This window comes from Mustela putorius, unplaced genomic scaffold, assembly GCF_011764305.1.
Source record: "Mustela putorius furo isolate JIRA1106 unplaced genomic scaffold, ASM1176430v1.1 tig00001009_pilon_pilon_pilon, whole genome shotgun sequence".
NCBI classification, from domain to species: Eukaryota; Metazoa; Chordata; class Mammalia; order Carnivora; family Mustelidae; genus Mustela; species Mustela putorius.
The window spans coordinates 1,609,064-1,623,164 of NW_025421529.1; the positions used below are offsets into that span (position 1 = coordinate 1,609,064).

Here is a 14,101-nt window from a genome sequence, read left to right on the forward strand (position 1 = left end):
CCCCGTCTAGGAGTCAAGTGTCATGGTAACAAGTGTGTGGGGCACAAAGGGTCTGGGACGAGAAGAGCGTGAGGGTGTTCAGGAAGGTTTCCCTGGAGGAGGAGGACTGGGAGGTTGGCTCAGGTGTTCTGGCCTGGCTGGTAAAGGGACCTGTGACCTACCCCCCAGAGCCGGAGGTGACCATTGTGCGGGGGCTGGAGGATGCCGAGGTGCAGGTGGATGGGGACGTGGAGTTCACTTGTGAGGTGTCACGGGATGGAGTCACCAATGTGGAGTGGCGTCTCCAGGGCCTGCCGCTGCAGAACAATGAGGTGACGGAAGTGTCCGTGCGGGGAGGCCGCACCCACACTCTCCGGCTGACGGGCGTGACCCCCGAGGATGCAGGCACCATCTCTTTCCACGTGGGCGTCCACACGTCCTCTGCCCAGCTCACTGTCCGAGGTAGTGGGGCCCAGCAGGCTTGCTGCACACTCTGGGCTGGGGGTTTCGGGCCCTCTGTGGCCCAGACACAGGTCCCTGGATCCCTGCCTTTGTGGGTGGGGAACCGGTGGGGAGCTGGCCTTGTGCTGGGTGATTCTGGGATGGAGTGGTGCTTCACGTGCCTATCTTCAGGAGTTGGGGTGGGGTGCTGCGGCAGACCCTGGGGACTGAGAGGCACTGCTGACTGGGAGGCCGACACTGTCTCCCACTGTGCAGTCCCTGAGGTGACCATTCTGGAGCCCCTGCAGGACCTGCAGCTCAGCGAGGGCCAGGATGCCCATTTCAGATGCCAGCTGTCCAGAGCCTCTGGCCAGGAGGCCCGCTGGGCCCTGGGAGGGGTACCGCTGCAGGCCAATGAGATGAATGACATCACTGTAGAAGATGGCACGCTCCATCGCCTCACCCTGCACAAGGTGGGTTTTCTGGGACCTGTCCCCAGCCATGGTGCTCCCAGGGGTGTGGGTGAGGGAAGGTCCCAACACAGGGTTGGGGGCCTGTGGAGATGGTGGGAGCAGGGCTGCCAGGCTGAGAACCCCTCTCTCCTTCAGGTGACCCTAGAGGATGCTGGAACCATCAGCTTCCAAGTGGGCTCATGTAGCTCGGAGGCCCAGTTAAAGGTCACAGGTGGGCAGCCCCCTCCACTAAGCAGCCCCTTGCCTGTGGGTGTCTGTATTTCCCTACTCAGGGAGCTGTTTGGAGGTGGTATGACCAGAAACCCAAGTTTTCCAGAGGTGAACTTGCCTTGGGGTAACCCATTTTCCACCCCTTCGTGGTTAAAGCCACAGACCAGAAGCCCAACAAGATGGACCAGTGCATGTCAGCTTGAGACATTCTTGTGTTTTGGGGATCCCACTATGGGATGAGTGCTGTCCACAGGAGGAAGGTGGGGAGGCTGGCTGCTGTGGGCCTGGGCCCTGCGGTGGAGGCAGGGCCTTTGGGATTTCCACCCTCCATACAATGACTGTTGTGACACCAGTCCATGTGCTCATTTCTACACTGATACACAGCTGTGCATCCAACAGATTTCCAAGTGCTGATGCAACAGGGCAGCTATGATGCATGTAGGTGTAGACAAGAGTATATAAGGTTCCAGACCTGTAGACAGTATATGAAGACTTTACCTTGGGTTATACTTTGTCCCCAGGGCTGGTCATCTCTGAGTGTCTGACTCTGAGAGGTTTTTCCCGTGCTGTCCTACTCCCGGTTTTCAAGCTGGTCCCATGCATCTAACCACTCACCCACTATCCATCATTCATCTACAGATCCATCCACTTGTCCATTTACCCCATTTTTCTGTCTGTCCACTTATCTACCTGTTCATCCATCCATCCACCATCTGACCATCCATCTGCTCATCTATCCACCATCCGTCCATCTGTTCACCCACCATCCATCTGTGCGTCTGTACATCTATCCACCATCTACCTCACCATCACCTACTTAGAGAGGGGAAGGATGCAGCTCTGTCCCAGTGAGTCCTCAGTCTGCTGTGGGAGTTGGACACAGAGACAGAATGAGTCCTGAATCTGAGGTCCCCTGATCTCTCCACCAGATCTTCAGAGGGCGGACAGACAGCTCTGTGAACTATGGGGCTGGGAAAGGCTCCAGAGAGCAGTGCCCTCAAGCTGAGTGATGGGAGAGGGGTAGTATCCTGGTTGTCTTGTGCAGAGTGGGTCCAGGAAGGCTGTCATATGTTCATCAGGTTGGGCATCTGTGAGGGGGCAGCATGGGACTGGGTTGGGCCTTGCAGACTTTACTGAGGGCTGTGCCTTGGCCAGTCTTGGCTGGTGACCCCAGCTGGAGTATCCTGCCCATGGCCTTGTGGGGAGGGCCATAAGCATGGGGATGTGTGAATGAGTGTCCTGACAGGTGGCATGTGGATGAACTTGGGAACTCTGCTGGAGACGGGAATGGGGAACTGATGGGGTAGCGTGGGGATGGAGTCAGGTGTGCACTTTTGGGAGAGAGGGAAGGGCAGGTGGGGGCTAGGGCATCAATGGCGCAGCCTCAGGAAGGGTATGGAGGGCCTTTTGGGGGAGGGGTCAGCCATGGTGGGTACAGGGGTACAGAGCAGGCATCATCTGCATCTGGGAAGGCCCTGGTTTCAGGCCCCACTGTGTGACAGGGCAGGGGAACAGTTGCCATGCAGCATTAGGGCCTGGGAATCTGAGGGCTAGAGGGACCTTAGGGCACATCTGCATAGATGGAACTATGGGAATGGGAGAGATACCTGCTTCCGTCTCTCCAGGGATGGAAAGCTTATGTCCCAAGGGAGATCCCACACCACACCAGAGCAGTAGGCCCCACAGCTTCTCATTCCACACTCCACTCCACAAAGACCCCAGTTTGGGGGCTTAGGGTATGTGCGCCGTGCCTTCTGAAAAGGGCATGGAGGCAGGTCAACAGCCTCCTTTGGTGAAAGTGGCTGTGTGCCAGTGGGGGTGTCAGTTGCAAGGGGGGCTGAACCCGTCCTCCATGGGCTTGCCGTGCATGGTCTCTGGGTCTCATTCTGCAAGCAAGGCGGGCCAGCTGGCCGGGGTGGATCTGTAGACTCAGACCTCAGGCTGGTGCCACAGACCCAGAATGCCCAGCCCCCCTCCTTTTGCCCTCTCGCGCAGAGGCGGCCCCATGCCTGGTACGTGGCTTGCAGAATGTGGACGTCTTTGCGGGGGAGGTGGCCACATTCTCCTGTGAGGTGTCCAGCGCCGGTGGGCCGGAGGCCCGCTGGTGGCTGGATGGCACCCTACTGCAGGACAGCCCCCAGAGCGCCATCTCCGTGCGTGACGGGACCTTCCACTCCCTCACGCTCTCGGGCCTGGGGGTTGCCGACTCAGGCACCATCACCTACCGTGCAGGGCCCCTGGTCTCCACGGCCAAGCTGTTGGTCAAAGGTATTGGCCGATGGGACCTTGCCCTGAGCTGGCGCTTCTGCACCCGCTGACCTGGCATGCTTGCTGCGGGCTCCCTGGGCGGCAGGTCTGGGGCTGGCCCCAGGACGTGGACAGGGCAGGCGCAGCGGGAGGTCTGCTTTCTTGACTTGTAGGAGAGAAGGTGGGGCTGGGGAGTGGTGAAGCTGTAAGGCATGCCCCTCCTCAGCCACCCGTGGGGCCCAGACACTTCTTCCTGCCTGGGAAGAGGAGGAGCCCACGAGGGCAGTCGGGAGGGGAGAGCCCCCTTCCCAGTCCTGGGCAGAGCCGCACCTTCCCTGCTAGCTGCTGCCTCCCTTGCTGCGGGCTCTCTGGGAGGGACAGCTGTGGGGGTGTCAGGAACTCCTGGGACAGCTGAGAGGTTCTCCCGTGCTGTCCTTCCCAGCTGGTCCCATGCATCTAACCACTCAGCAAGCCTTTGCCTGGCACTCTTACCCCAGGACCAAGGCAGACTGCACATGGACATGCACCCACGCCCTGGGGTGACCCATTTGTTGAGTAGGATTTCAGCAGGCTAAGAGAGGATGGGGACCCCAAGGAGGTTAGCGAGGCCCCTGGAGCAGGGACGAGCTGGGCTGGGGGTGTTGTGTGTGACCAGCAGAGTTCACAGACCCTGAGCAGGGCCTGGGGGCTTTGAGAACAGGTGTCGTGTCCCTGCTGAGGGGAGTATGGCCTGGGCCGGGGGTGGGGAGGGCGGTAGGGCTTTGGGGATGAGAGGGATGAGGAGGGGCCTAGGGGAGCCGCCAGGGGATGGTGGTGGGCAGGGGTGAGGCTCAGGCTGCCGGGACGGGGCCCCTCCTGCCACAGCTTCATGCTTGCTTGAGCTGCTGAGAGCACAGGGCGGGTAGGGTGCGGCCGGGCCGCTCTGGCTGACGCGTGCCCGGGGTGTCGGCCGACAGATCCCACGGTGGAGGTGGTCAGTGCCATGCAGGACCTGGTGGTGGAGGAGGGCGGCTCGGCAGAGCTCCTCTGCCAGTACTCACGGCCCGTGCAGGCCACGTGGAAGATGGACGAACAGGAGGTGTGCGCTGACGGGCGCCGTGTCTTCATAGAGCAGGACTGGACCGTGGCCAGGCTGTCCTTCAGGCCAGCCTTGCCTTGCGACAGTGGCATCTATTCTTGTGAGGCTGCGGGCACCCGCGTGGCAGCCCTGCTCCATGTGCAAGGTGAGGCCTTGCACGGCTCTGGCATGGCTGGGACCATCCCAAGTGCTGCCAAGGCCAGTGTTGACAGCCCAGGCAGGCGGTGACAGCCGAGGCCGTGTGACTGTGCCGGAAAGACAGGGTCCAGCAGGCAGGGGCCCACCTTTCCCAGAGCGGCCTGTTGGGACAGGATGTGGTGCTGGGCTGCGCTCCTTGAGCCTGGGGTCTTAGTTGTTCTCCCATCCAGGCCGGCCCCCCAAGGGTGCCCCAGCCTGTGTCCCCACTGCAGTGCAGCAAGGACACACTCTGGGAGCAAGGAGTGGGGTGCGGATGGCAGCCCCCGTCAGGGGGACATCTCTTGGTTGCTGACACTTCCCCTTTGGGAAAATCGGAACCCCTCCTGGGGATGAGTGAGCTGCAGGCTGGAGGCAGTGGTCAGGGGCCACCTGCCGGATGGGGCACCCCCCTCACTCTCGACAGAACCTAGTTTTTAAAATGCTTTGTTTTTGGTTGCTGGGAGCAAGGCTCAGAATAGACAGCAATCCCCCTGTTCAGGGGGCCATCCCTGTGGGGGCTGTAGGAAAGGGAGATGGCCGCCAGCAGCTATGGGGAGGGGCCCCATGGGAGCCCAGGCGGGGATGGGCCTGAGGCATGAGGGCATCTGGGCAGGGGGTGCGGACAAGAGAGCCCCAAGAAGCAGGAGAGGGCAGGCAAGGGCACAGGGGCTCACTGTTGCTTTGAAGTCTGTTATTTTATCAAGGCAAAGCAGCAGGTACATCTGGGATGGGAACTACGGATGCTGAGGGCCAGCAGTGATGGCAGGTGTGGCCCTGCTCCCCTGCAATGGTTAAGAGCAACCCCCGCCTGGCCATCTGAGCCCAGTACAGACATAGACATAACCCCTGTTGGTGCCACTGATTCTGATGCAGGGAGGGAAGGGGCCAGGATGTGGGGATGTCAGGTCTGTGGTGCCAGCAGCCCAGGGCCAGGAAGGTGGCCATAAGAGGGACATAGACTGGTTCTCTGGTGCTCTGTTCTTTCCCTTTCTCTCCCTGGGGCTCCTTGTCCAGAGCGGGCACCCTTGCCTGCAGGGTGGACTCAGTGGACAAGTTGGGATTGAGCACAAGGGCTGGGAACAGGTTTCATTTGAGAGAGCCGCTGGGGCCGTGCGCCTGGCTGCCCTGCCCCCTTCCCTTAGGTCAGCATCTGAGGTCCTGTGGGTCACGGTCACAGCCTTCCCGGCATCCAGGCCAGCTCTGGGTCACCTGGCACTCCTGTCTGGCCTGACATGCACCCCACTCCCAGGACCCCACCTGGCACCTGGCATCCAGGTCCCTGCTGCCCCTCATGAGTCCCTTCTTCCTTCCCATCCCTCTTGTCAGTCCTCTTGCCTGGCTCAGGCATGCCCAATCTGAGGTTCCTCCTCCTCCTGGAAGCCCACTAAGACTGTTCCTACTGGCATCACTGCCCAGCAGGTGGTATGTTGTGGGAATGGGCCATGGCAGGTGGCAAGCCAGGGCAGAGGGCAGCCAGGCCCTGAGCTGGAGTTGGGGCCAGGCATGCCCAGCCTGAGCTTACAGCTTACACAAAAACCACGTGTCCAGTTATCAAGACTGGTGTCCTGTGTGCACAAGAGGACTAGAGAGGGGTAGGGGATTAGGGCAGAGGTGCGTCTCGGGTGTGTGTGTGTGAGGGGAGCAGCTCAGCATGGCTGGGGACAGGGAGAAAGGGGAGCATTTTCAGAGCCCCCTTCTGCAGTGGGGTGTGGGTGGGGCGGGGGTTTGAGCCTGGCTGTGCCTTGGAAACACCTCTGAGCCATCTCACCAGTCTGGTGTGGAGACCCCCTCCCCCTGGCCACCAGAGCCCCTAAGGTGTGGGAGTGGGCGGGGCCAGCAGAGCCCTTAGGGTGTGGGAGTGGGCGGGGCACCACCTGGACACCATATGCTGCCCTCCACTCGCTGTTTCCTGTTCAGTCCTGGGGCCCTTTGTAATGGGGGCAGGCCCTCCCTTAGGATCGCTCTGGGAGCCCTGAGCTGCCCCCTTCCCCGCAGCCAAGAACACAGTGCTGCGTGGCCTGGAGAACGTGGACGCGCTGGAAGGTGGCGAGGCGCTGTTCGAGTGCCAGCTGTCGCGCCCCGAGGTGGCTGCCCACAGCTGGCTGCTGGACGATGAGCCCGTGCACACATCGGAGAACGCAGAGGTGGTCTACTTTGACAATGGACTGCGTCACCTGCTGCTGCTCAAGAACCTGCGTCCGCAGGATAGCTGCCGGGTCACCTTTCTGGCGGGGGATGTGGTGACGTCTGCGTTCCTCACGGTCAGAGGTCAGGGGTGCGGAAGGGCAGAGGCAGGGGCAAAGCCTCGGGCCTGATGGGGGGTGGGATGGGGCCACGGGATGAGGCCAGGATTCCAAGATCCGCCCCCCAACAGGACCCCATGCCAGGAGTGTACGGGGCTGGGACCAGGTTTCTGAGACCCCCCTCCCATGCCCAGGACCCTGAGCCATGGATGTGCAGGGCTGGGGTCTGGTCTCTGAGACCCCCTCCCACGGGACTGGAGCCGCTGACATGCAGGGCTGGGACCAGGTCTCTGAGACCAGCCCCCCCATGGGACCCCGTGCCATGGACCTGCAGGGCTGGAGTCTGGTCTCTGAGGCTCCTCCTGCCTAGGCTGGGTCTTCTCCTCGGCCAGGGGGAGGCGGCAGAGCTGTAGGAACCCGGTAGCATGCAGGTTTACGAAGGGTTCCCCCAGGCCACCCCTGCACCCTTGGCTTACCCGCACCGCCCCCACCCACAGGCTGGCGCCTGGACGTACTGGAGCCGCCGCAAGATGCCACGGTGCGAGCCGGGGTGCAAGCCCGCTTCAGCTGCATGCTCAGCGAGGCGGTGCCGGTGGGCGAGGCGACCTGGTACATCAATGGGACTGCTGTGCAGCCCGACGACCCTGACTGGATGGTCACCGCGGATGGCAGCCACCATGCCTTGTTGCTGCGCAGTGCCCAGATGCACCATGCTGGCGAAGTCACCTTTGCTGCCCGCGATGCCGTGGCCTCTGCACGGCTCACGGTGCTGGGTGGGTGGCTCGGGTCGCCTGGTTCAGGTCATGGGGAGGGCTCTACTGCTCCAGTCCTGGAAGCTGCCGGGGGCCTCTCCGTGGCCCCCATCCTGGTTGGCTCAGGGCATGCAGTGTCCCTTGGCTCCCGCAGACAGTCTTGGCCTTTGAGCACAGAGGCGCGCCCGCTGCACATGCCAGGATCAGACCCAAATCAGGCCTGTTGGGCATGCGCGGGAGCCAACCAGGAGCCTCCATGGACCAGCCCTCCCTCCCTGCAGGCATCCCGGATCCCCCAGAGGACGCCGAGGTGGTGGCTAGGAGCAGCCGCTCTGTGACGCTGTCATGGGTGGCACCCGCAAGCGACGGTGGCGGCGGTCTCTGTGGCTATCGTGTGGAGATGAAGGCGGCCGCCACGGGCGAGTGGCGCCTGTGCCATGAACTGGTGCCTGGGCCTGAGTGCGTGGTGGATGACCTGGCTCCCGGGGAGACCTACCGCTTCCGAGTGGCTGCTGTGGGCCCAGCAGGGGCTGGGGAGCCCGTGCACCTGCCGCAGACAGTGAGACTGGGTGAGTTGCTGCACTCCCCACGGTTGGGGAGGGTCAGGTCCACTGGAGTGGTCGAGGTCTCCCCAAGCTGCAGGGCCCGGGGCAAGCCTTTGTTGACGTGGCATTGTTTCCCGCAGAGCCCCAGGAGCCTGAACCTGCGCCGCCAGCTCCCGTGCTGAGGGCTCCCGCGTGCCCCGCTCCTGCGCCCCCGGCTCCCACGCACCCCGCTCCTGAGAGCCGGCAGGTGGTTGCTGGCAAGGACGTGTGTTTGGAGTGCGAGGTCACTGAGGCGGGTGAGGTCGTCTGGCTGAAGGGGACGGAGCTCATCCAGCCCAGCGGGCGCTTCCAAGTTCTCTGCCGGGGTCAGCAGCAGACGCTGGTCATCCGGGGATTCTCGGCGGAGGACCAGGGCGAGTACCGCTGCTGCCGCACCCAGGACCCCACCTCCCCTGCAGCTGCCACTTTCCAGGGTGCGTCCTCGGGACCCAGTGAAGGCGTGAGAGCCCTGGGATGTGGGAGTGAGCCGGCCCCTCCTCTTCGTCAGCTCTGGTTGGGGGTGGAAGGGCAGGGGTTCCTCTTGACGAGCCTGCCTCACACCAAAGAATACCGAGGACAGGTGGGGAAATGCATAGTCTCGTCGCTCAGCTTCTTCACAAGATGGCAGCTCAGGTCACACTGATACCTGAGCAGGACACTGGCCAACACATGCCTTCCTACCCACTACTGGTCTCTTGAGCTCTTCTGCTCTGTCCTCTGAACCTCCCTTACCCCTTCCTTCTGAGTCCCCCACTCTGTGCTCTAAGCACTGCCATGCTGAATCCCCCACTGAATCACTCCCCCCTGAACTCATGCCCCCACACTAAAAGTTCTCCTACCGCCTGTGCTCTGAGACCTCACTATGAGCATCCCCATTCTGATCCCCTTCCTCTGTGCTTGACCCCTGATGCCCTGTGCTCTGAGCCACTGCAAGACCCCTACCACCACCAGGTTCCCCATGGACCCCCTTCTCTGTGCACTCTGAGCACCCCACACCAACTCTGGCCCCCTTCCCCTGTGCACTAACCCCCCCACTCTGACTCCCTCCCTGTGCTCTGACTCCTCCCCCATCACTTCCCCCCTCCAGCCCCGTTTCCCCCCTCCCCCAGGGCTCTGAACCCCTCACACTCTGAGGCATCTGCACTTTTCCTGACTCTGGTCCTGTCCTTGGGCTCACTCCTCTTCTGTAGGGCCCTGATGCAGGTTGAGGTCTGGCCTCATAAGGACGCTGAGACCAACAGGGCAGTTCAGAACCTCAAAACCTTGTAAAGATTGGGCCTTCAGAACTCTCTGGTCTACTGAGGAGAACCACAGTCACAGCCTAGGCCAGCCTGGGGTAAAGGGTTGTCATCCCCCCACCTGCTGACCAGTCTCCTGTCCTTCTCAGTGGTGCTGACCCCCGGGTCTGGGGATGAGACCCCTGCACAGCCCAGCCTCCCCCCTGAGGCAGCCCAGGAGGGCGACCTGCACCTGCTGTGGGAGGCCCTGGCCCGGAAGCGCCGCATGAGCCGTGAGCCCACGCTAGACTCCATCAGTGAACTGCCTGAGGAGGATGGTCGCCTGCAGCATCTGCGACAGGAGGCAGAGGAAGCAGCCCCTGACCTCTCAGAGGACTACTCCACAGCAGACGAGCTGGCACGAACTGGCGAGGCTGACCTCTCACATACCAGCTCTGATGATGAGTCCCGGGCAGGCACTCCTTCCCTGGTTACCTATCTCAAGAAGACTGGGAGGCCCAGCACCTCACCACTGGTCAGCAAGGTGAGTGTCCAGTGTGACCTGCAAGGAGAGGCCTGGATGGCTCAGGTCTTCACCAATTATCTACCGTCGACCCACCCATCCCCCACTCACCCATCCCCCACCCATCCATCAGAACCGCTCACGCATCCATCCCCCACCTTCCCATCTACACACCCTTCCACCTGTCCACCCGTCCACCCATCCACCATCCACCTGGCTGTTTAGAGCTGAAACTAGTCTTTCTGTCTCACAACCTGTCAGTCTCTGTTCGGGTGACCACTTAAAGTGGTTTCAGGGGGCGGGCCTCCATCTCGAAGGTCATAGGAGTCACTAGGCACCCGTAGGTTAAGCAGCTGCAGGAGGGCAGGAAGCGGAGTGGCGTGATGTACACATACATGGAGCAGGGACGGGAGCCCTGGACTTTGCTTCCAGTCCTGCCCCAGCTGTCCCTGTGCCATCCTTTCTCTGTCACGGGCCTCAGTTTCCCCACCTTCCCTGTGTGCACAGGCTGGGGTCCCCACAGTCCTACCTGGGAAGCCACAGAAGCATCAGGACCAGCCAACAGCCACTCACCCACCACCGGGAGACCTGAGTGCTGAGGACCTGAGTGACCCATCCATGGACAAAGCAGCCGTGAAGATCCAGGCTGCCTTCAAGGGCTACAAGGTCCGAAAGGAGATGAAGCAGCAGGAGGGACCTGTGTTCTCCCGCACGTTCAGCGACACTGAGGCACAGGTGGGGGATGTCCTGCGTCTGGAGTGTGTGGTGTCCAGCAAGGCGGATGTGCGTGCCCGCTGGCTGAAGGATGGCATGGAGCTGGCGGACGGTCGGCACCACCACATCGACCAGCTTAGCAATGGCACCTGCTCCCTGCTGGTCACGGGCCTGGGCCTGGCAGACGCCGGCTGCTACACCTGTCAGGTGAGCAGCAAGTTTGGCCGCGTGGCCCACAGCGCTTGTGTGGTGGTCAGCGGGACTGAGAGCGAGGCAGAGAGCTTCTCGGGGGGTGAGCTGGACGACGCCTTCCGCCGGGCAGCCCGGCGGCTGCACCGGCTCTTCCGCACCAAGAGCCCGGCTGAGGTCTCAGATGAAGAGATCTTCCTCAGTGCGGATGAGGGATCCGCAGAGCCCGAGGAGCCTGCAGACCGGCAGATGTACCGCGAAGACCAGCACTTTGTCCACATCCGCTTCGAGTCACTGGACGAGGCCCACCGTGCGGCTACCTGCTTCCGGGAGATGTTCGGCACCATGGGCATCTCAGTGGACATCTGCCTGTCGGAGCAGGGGCCCAGGGGCGTGGAGATGCGCATCAGCAGGCTGGCTCCACCCCCCCCTGCAACACAGGTGATGGCGCCTTGCCCACTGACTGCGGAGGAGGCCGGTGAGTCTGCCTGCTGCCCACTGCCTGCTGCCCGCTGCCTGCTGCCCAGGTGGGGCGGTGGAGGAGAAGGATCCCAGCGGCTGCAGACTTGGGGAGCTGGCTGCGCTCCCGCCTCTGGCCGCTGCAGATGCAGCCCACAGGGCTGAAAGAGCCTGAATTCAGGGGTAGCACAGTTCACTGTCCATCCCAGCTAGCTCCTCCGGGCCTCAGTGTCCCCTTTTGTGAAGCCGATCTAGGCTTCACAAGGCTTCTAGGCTTCTAGGGTTTGCGTTTCTTGCTCCATGAGGGTTTGGGATAGATGGCTATAAAAGGTGGAGTTCCACGGCCCCCTTCGCCTGCTCTGGCAACTGAAGTTAATTTTAAAGCTGTTCCACTGTTGGCTTGCATGTCCTTAGGAACAACAGTGAGGTGTGACTCATAGCCCCTGGCGTCAGGTCTGGAAACCGTCTCATGCTTGCAGCCCTAGACCCTCATCCCACGCAGCATTTGTCTCCCATCCCCTCCCCTGACTCTCCATTTCCTGTCTCTTATCCCCTGCCTCTCGATGGCTTGAGACCCAGGCTGGGAGGTCAAGGACCCTCCCAGAGAATGGGGTGAAGCTGGCAGGGCCTGCAAGAGATGCACGCTGGGCCACCGGCTGCTGGGGTGGCTGGAGGAGAAGCAGGGGCCCACTCACTGCAAGCTCTACCTGCCCCTCGCAGCCCCGGTGTTCCTGACTGAACTGCAGAACCAGGAGGTGCTGGACGGGTACCCCGTGAGCTTCGACTGCGTGGTGACCGGCCAGCCCGTGCCCACTGTATGCTGGTTCAAGGATGGCCGGATGCTGGAGGAGGACGACCACTATATGATCAGCGAAGACCAGCAGGGCGGTCACCAGCTCATCATCACAGCTGTAGTGCCTGCAGACATGGGCGTATACCGCTGCATGGCTGAGAACAGCGTGGGTGTGTCTTCCACCAAGGCCGAGCTCCGCGTGGACAGTGAGTGCGGGAGGCGGGGTTGACCAGGGCCACTGTGGGAGCTGGGGGAGGGGGCGGTGCTGGGCTGCAGGAGGACCCGGAGAACACTGGTTTCAGGTCAGAGGGGACTGGGAAGCCCCATGTGCTGGGGCCAGGCTGGGGGTCGGGGTCTTCCCTCCTTGGGGGGTGTCTGGACAGGTCACAGGGGCCCCCAGCACGTGTGGCCGTTTGCTGTGGTACAATAAGCAATATGGATTTGGTCATCCTTGGTGCCAAGCACACGGTTCCCAAGTCCCCCAAGTTCCCCCGAGGGACAATGGGACAGGAGGTGTGTTTTATTCTAACCCGGTGACTCCTGGTAGGCTCAGGATGAGTGTGCCCACCTGGTTTTTGAGAAAAGCGCAAGAGCATTTCAGTGGAGGAAGGGTAGGATGTCAGATTCGGGGATAGAATCTCAAGTAGCGCTGGAGGGATTCATTCGGGGGTTTATCCGCCAAAAAATTAGACCTCGGCCTCATAGAAAGATGAGCTTCACAGGGATTACAGATGTAAATAGAAAATACAAAACTATGGGACTTTCAGGAAAGAGATCGGAGGAGATCTTTAGGAGCTGTGGCCAGGAAAAGACTACTTACATCTGACAACTGAAGCAACGCCCACAAAAGGGAAAATCGGTCAAAGTTACAAAGTTCTGCTCTGAGAAAGACCCCACGTTGGGGGACTGCGGGCTGGGAGAAGGCATCTGCCAGTCACATTATCTAGGAAACAACTTGATCTGAAAACAACAACATTGCTCAATGGTGAACAGTGTTAAAAAAAAAAATAAAAAAAGGCGGACGCGAGCAGGACACAGGGCCACAGACGTGGCCAAGCATCATCAGCAGAGCCCCACAGAAGCCAGCCGCTGGGAACGAGAGGAAACTTTATGTTTACCAAAGTAGGAGCATTTCATCCTGCAGTGGCGATCTAGGGTTCCAGCATTGCTGTCCTTATGCCTGAAGGATGTCTTCCAACTTTTTTAACATAATCTGGGAATGCTAGAATTCTTCCAGCTTTTGTATGTCTGAAACAATGTCTGTATTTCTCCTGTGGTTTGGAAAGCTATTTTCGCTAGGACGATTTTTTTTTTCTTCTCATACCTTAAATGTGCTGCTTGCCGTCTACTTGCTTAGACAGTTTCCACTGAGAAATAGGAAGTCATTCGTATCTTTCTCTGTGCAAAACTTGCCTTTTCTCTTGGTATTTAAACATTTCAGATACTTGCTTCCCATAAAATGTGCTAAGAAAGTACAGTTCAGGGGATGTTAGTGTGTTCGTTCTGTAGTGCAAGCTTCGCTGCCATCTGGTGCCAGAACATTCCCGGGATCCCAGGGAGAAACCCTGTGTCAGTTAGCTGTCACCCCATGCCGCCTTCCCCGGCCCCAGAGACCCCTGAACTGCCTACCATCCTTGGGGCTTTGCCCATTCCAGACATTTCACATGAATGGAATCCTATGCTACGTGGTCTCTTGTGTCCGGTTTCCGTCACCAAGTGTGTTCAGGAGGGCATCCACACGGTAAGCTTCACCTGTTTCTGGGGTGGAAAATCACTCTGTGCACATGGGCTGCTTATCCACACGATTCCGATGCAACACGCTGGTCAGCATGGCTCTTCTCCGTAATGCTGCCTTGTCTATCTGTGTACAAGCCTTAGTATTTGGGGACCTGTGTCCAGCTTGTGGGCACACAGGTAGGAGTGGAATTGCTTGGCCATATGATCACACTGAGGCTACCTTTGCAGGAACTGGCAAGCTTCACTGAGCATGCCCCCAGTAGTGGGGGCTCCTCCCCCTCCCCC

General features: G+C 60.5%; 1 protein-coding gene across 16 annotated transcripts in view; it reads left to right on the top strand.

Annotated features, from left to right (window-relative positions):
- OBSCN (obscurin, cytoskeletal calmodulin and titin-interacting RhoGEF) overlaps positions 1-14,101 on the top strand; it is a 137,489-nt gene that overhangs the window by 83,318 nt on the left and 40,070 nt on the right. For 15 of the 16 annotated variants that reach the window (XM_045086975.1, XM_045086976.1, XM_045086968.1 and 12 more), the window contains 12 exons: positions 169-441; positions 697-893; positions 1,029-1,104; positions 3,099-3,371; positions 4,307-4,573; positions 6,601-6,873; positions 7,346-7,621; positions 7,882-8,169; positions 8,286-8,618; positions 9,572-9,945; positions 10,432-11,305; positions 12,007-12,285. In XM_045086975.1, the coding sequence (XP_044942910.1) occupies positions 169-441; positions 697-893; positions 1,029-1,104; positions 3,099-3,371; positions 4,307-4,573; positions 6,601-6,873; positions 7,346-7,621; positions 7,882-8,169; positions 8,286-8,618; positions 9,572-9,945; positions 10,432-11,305; positions 12,007-12,285 (3,783 nt within the window). The remainder of the gene's footprint in view (positions 1-168; positions 442-696; positions 894-1,028; positions 1,105-3,098; positions 3,372-4,306; positions 4,574-6,600; positions 6,874-7,345; positions 7,622-7,881; positions 8,170-8,285; positions 8,619-9,571; positions 9,946-10,431; positions 11,306-12,006; positions 12,286-14,101) is intronic. The other variant, XM_045086972.1, reaches the window with a different exon arrangement.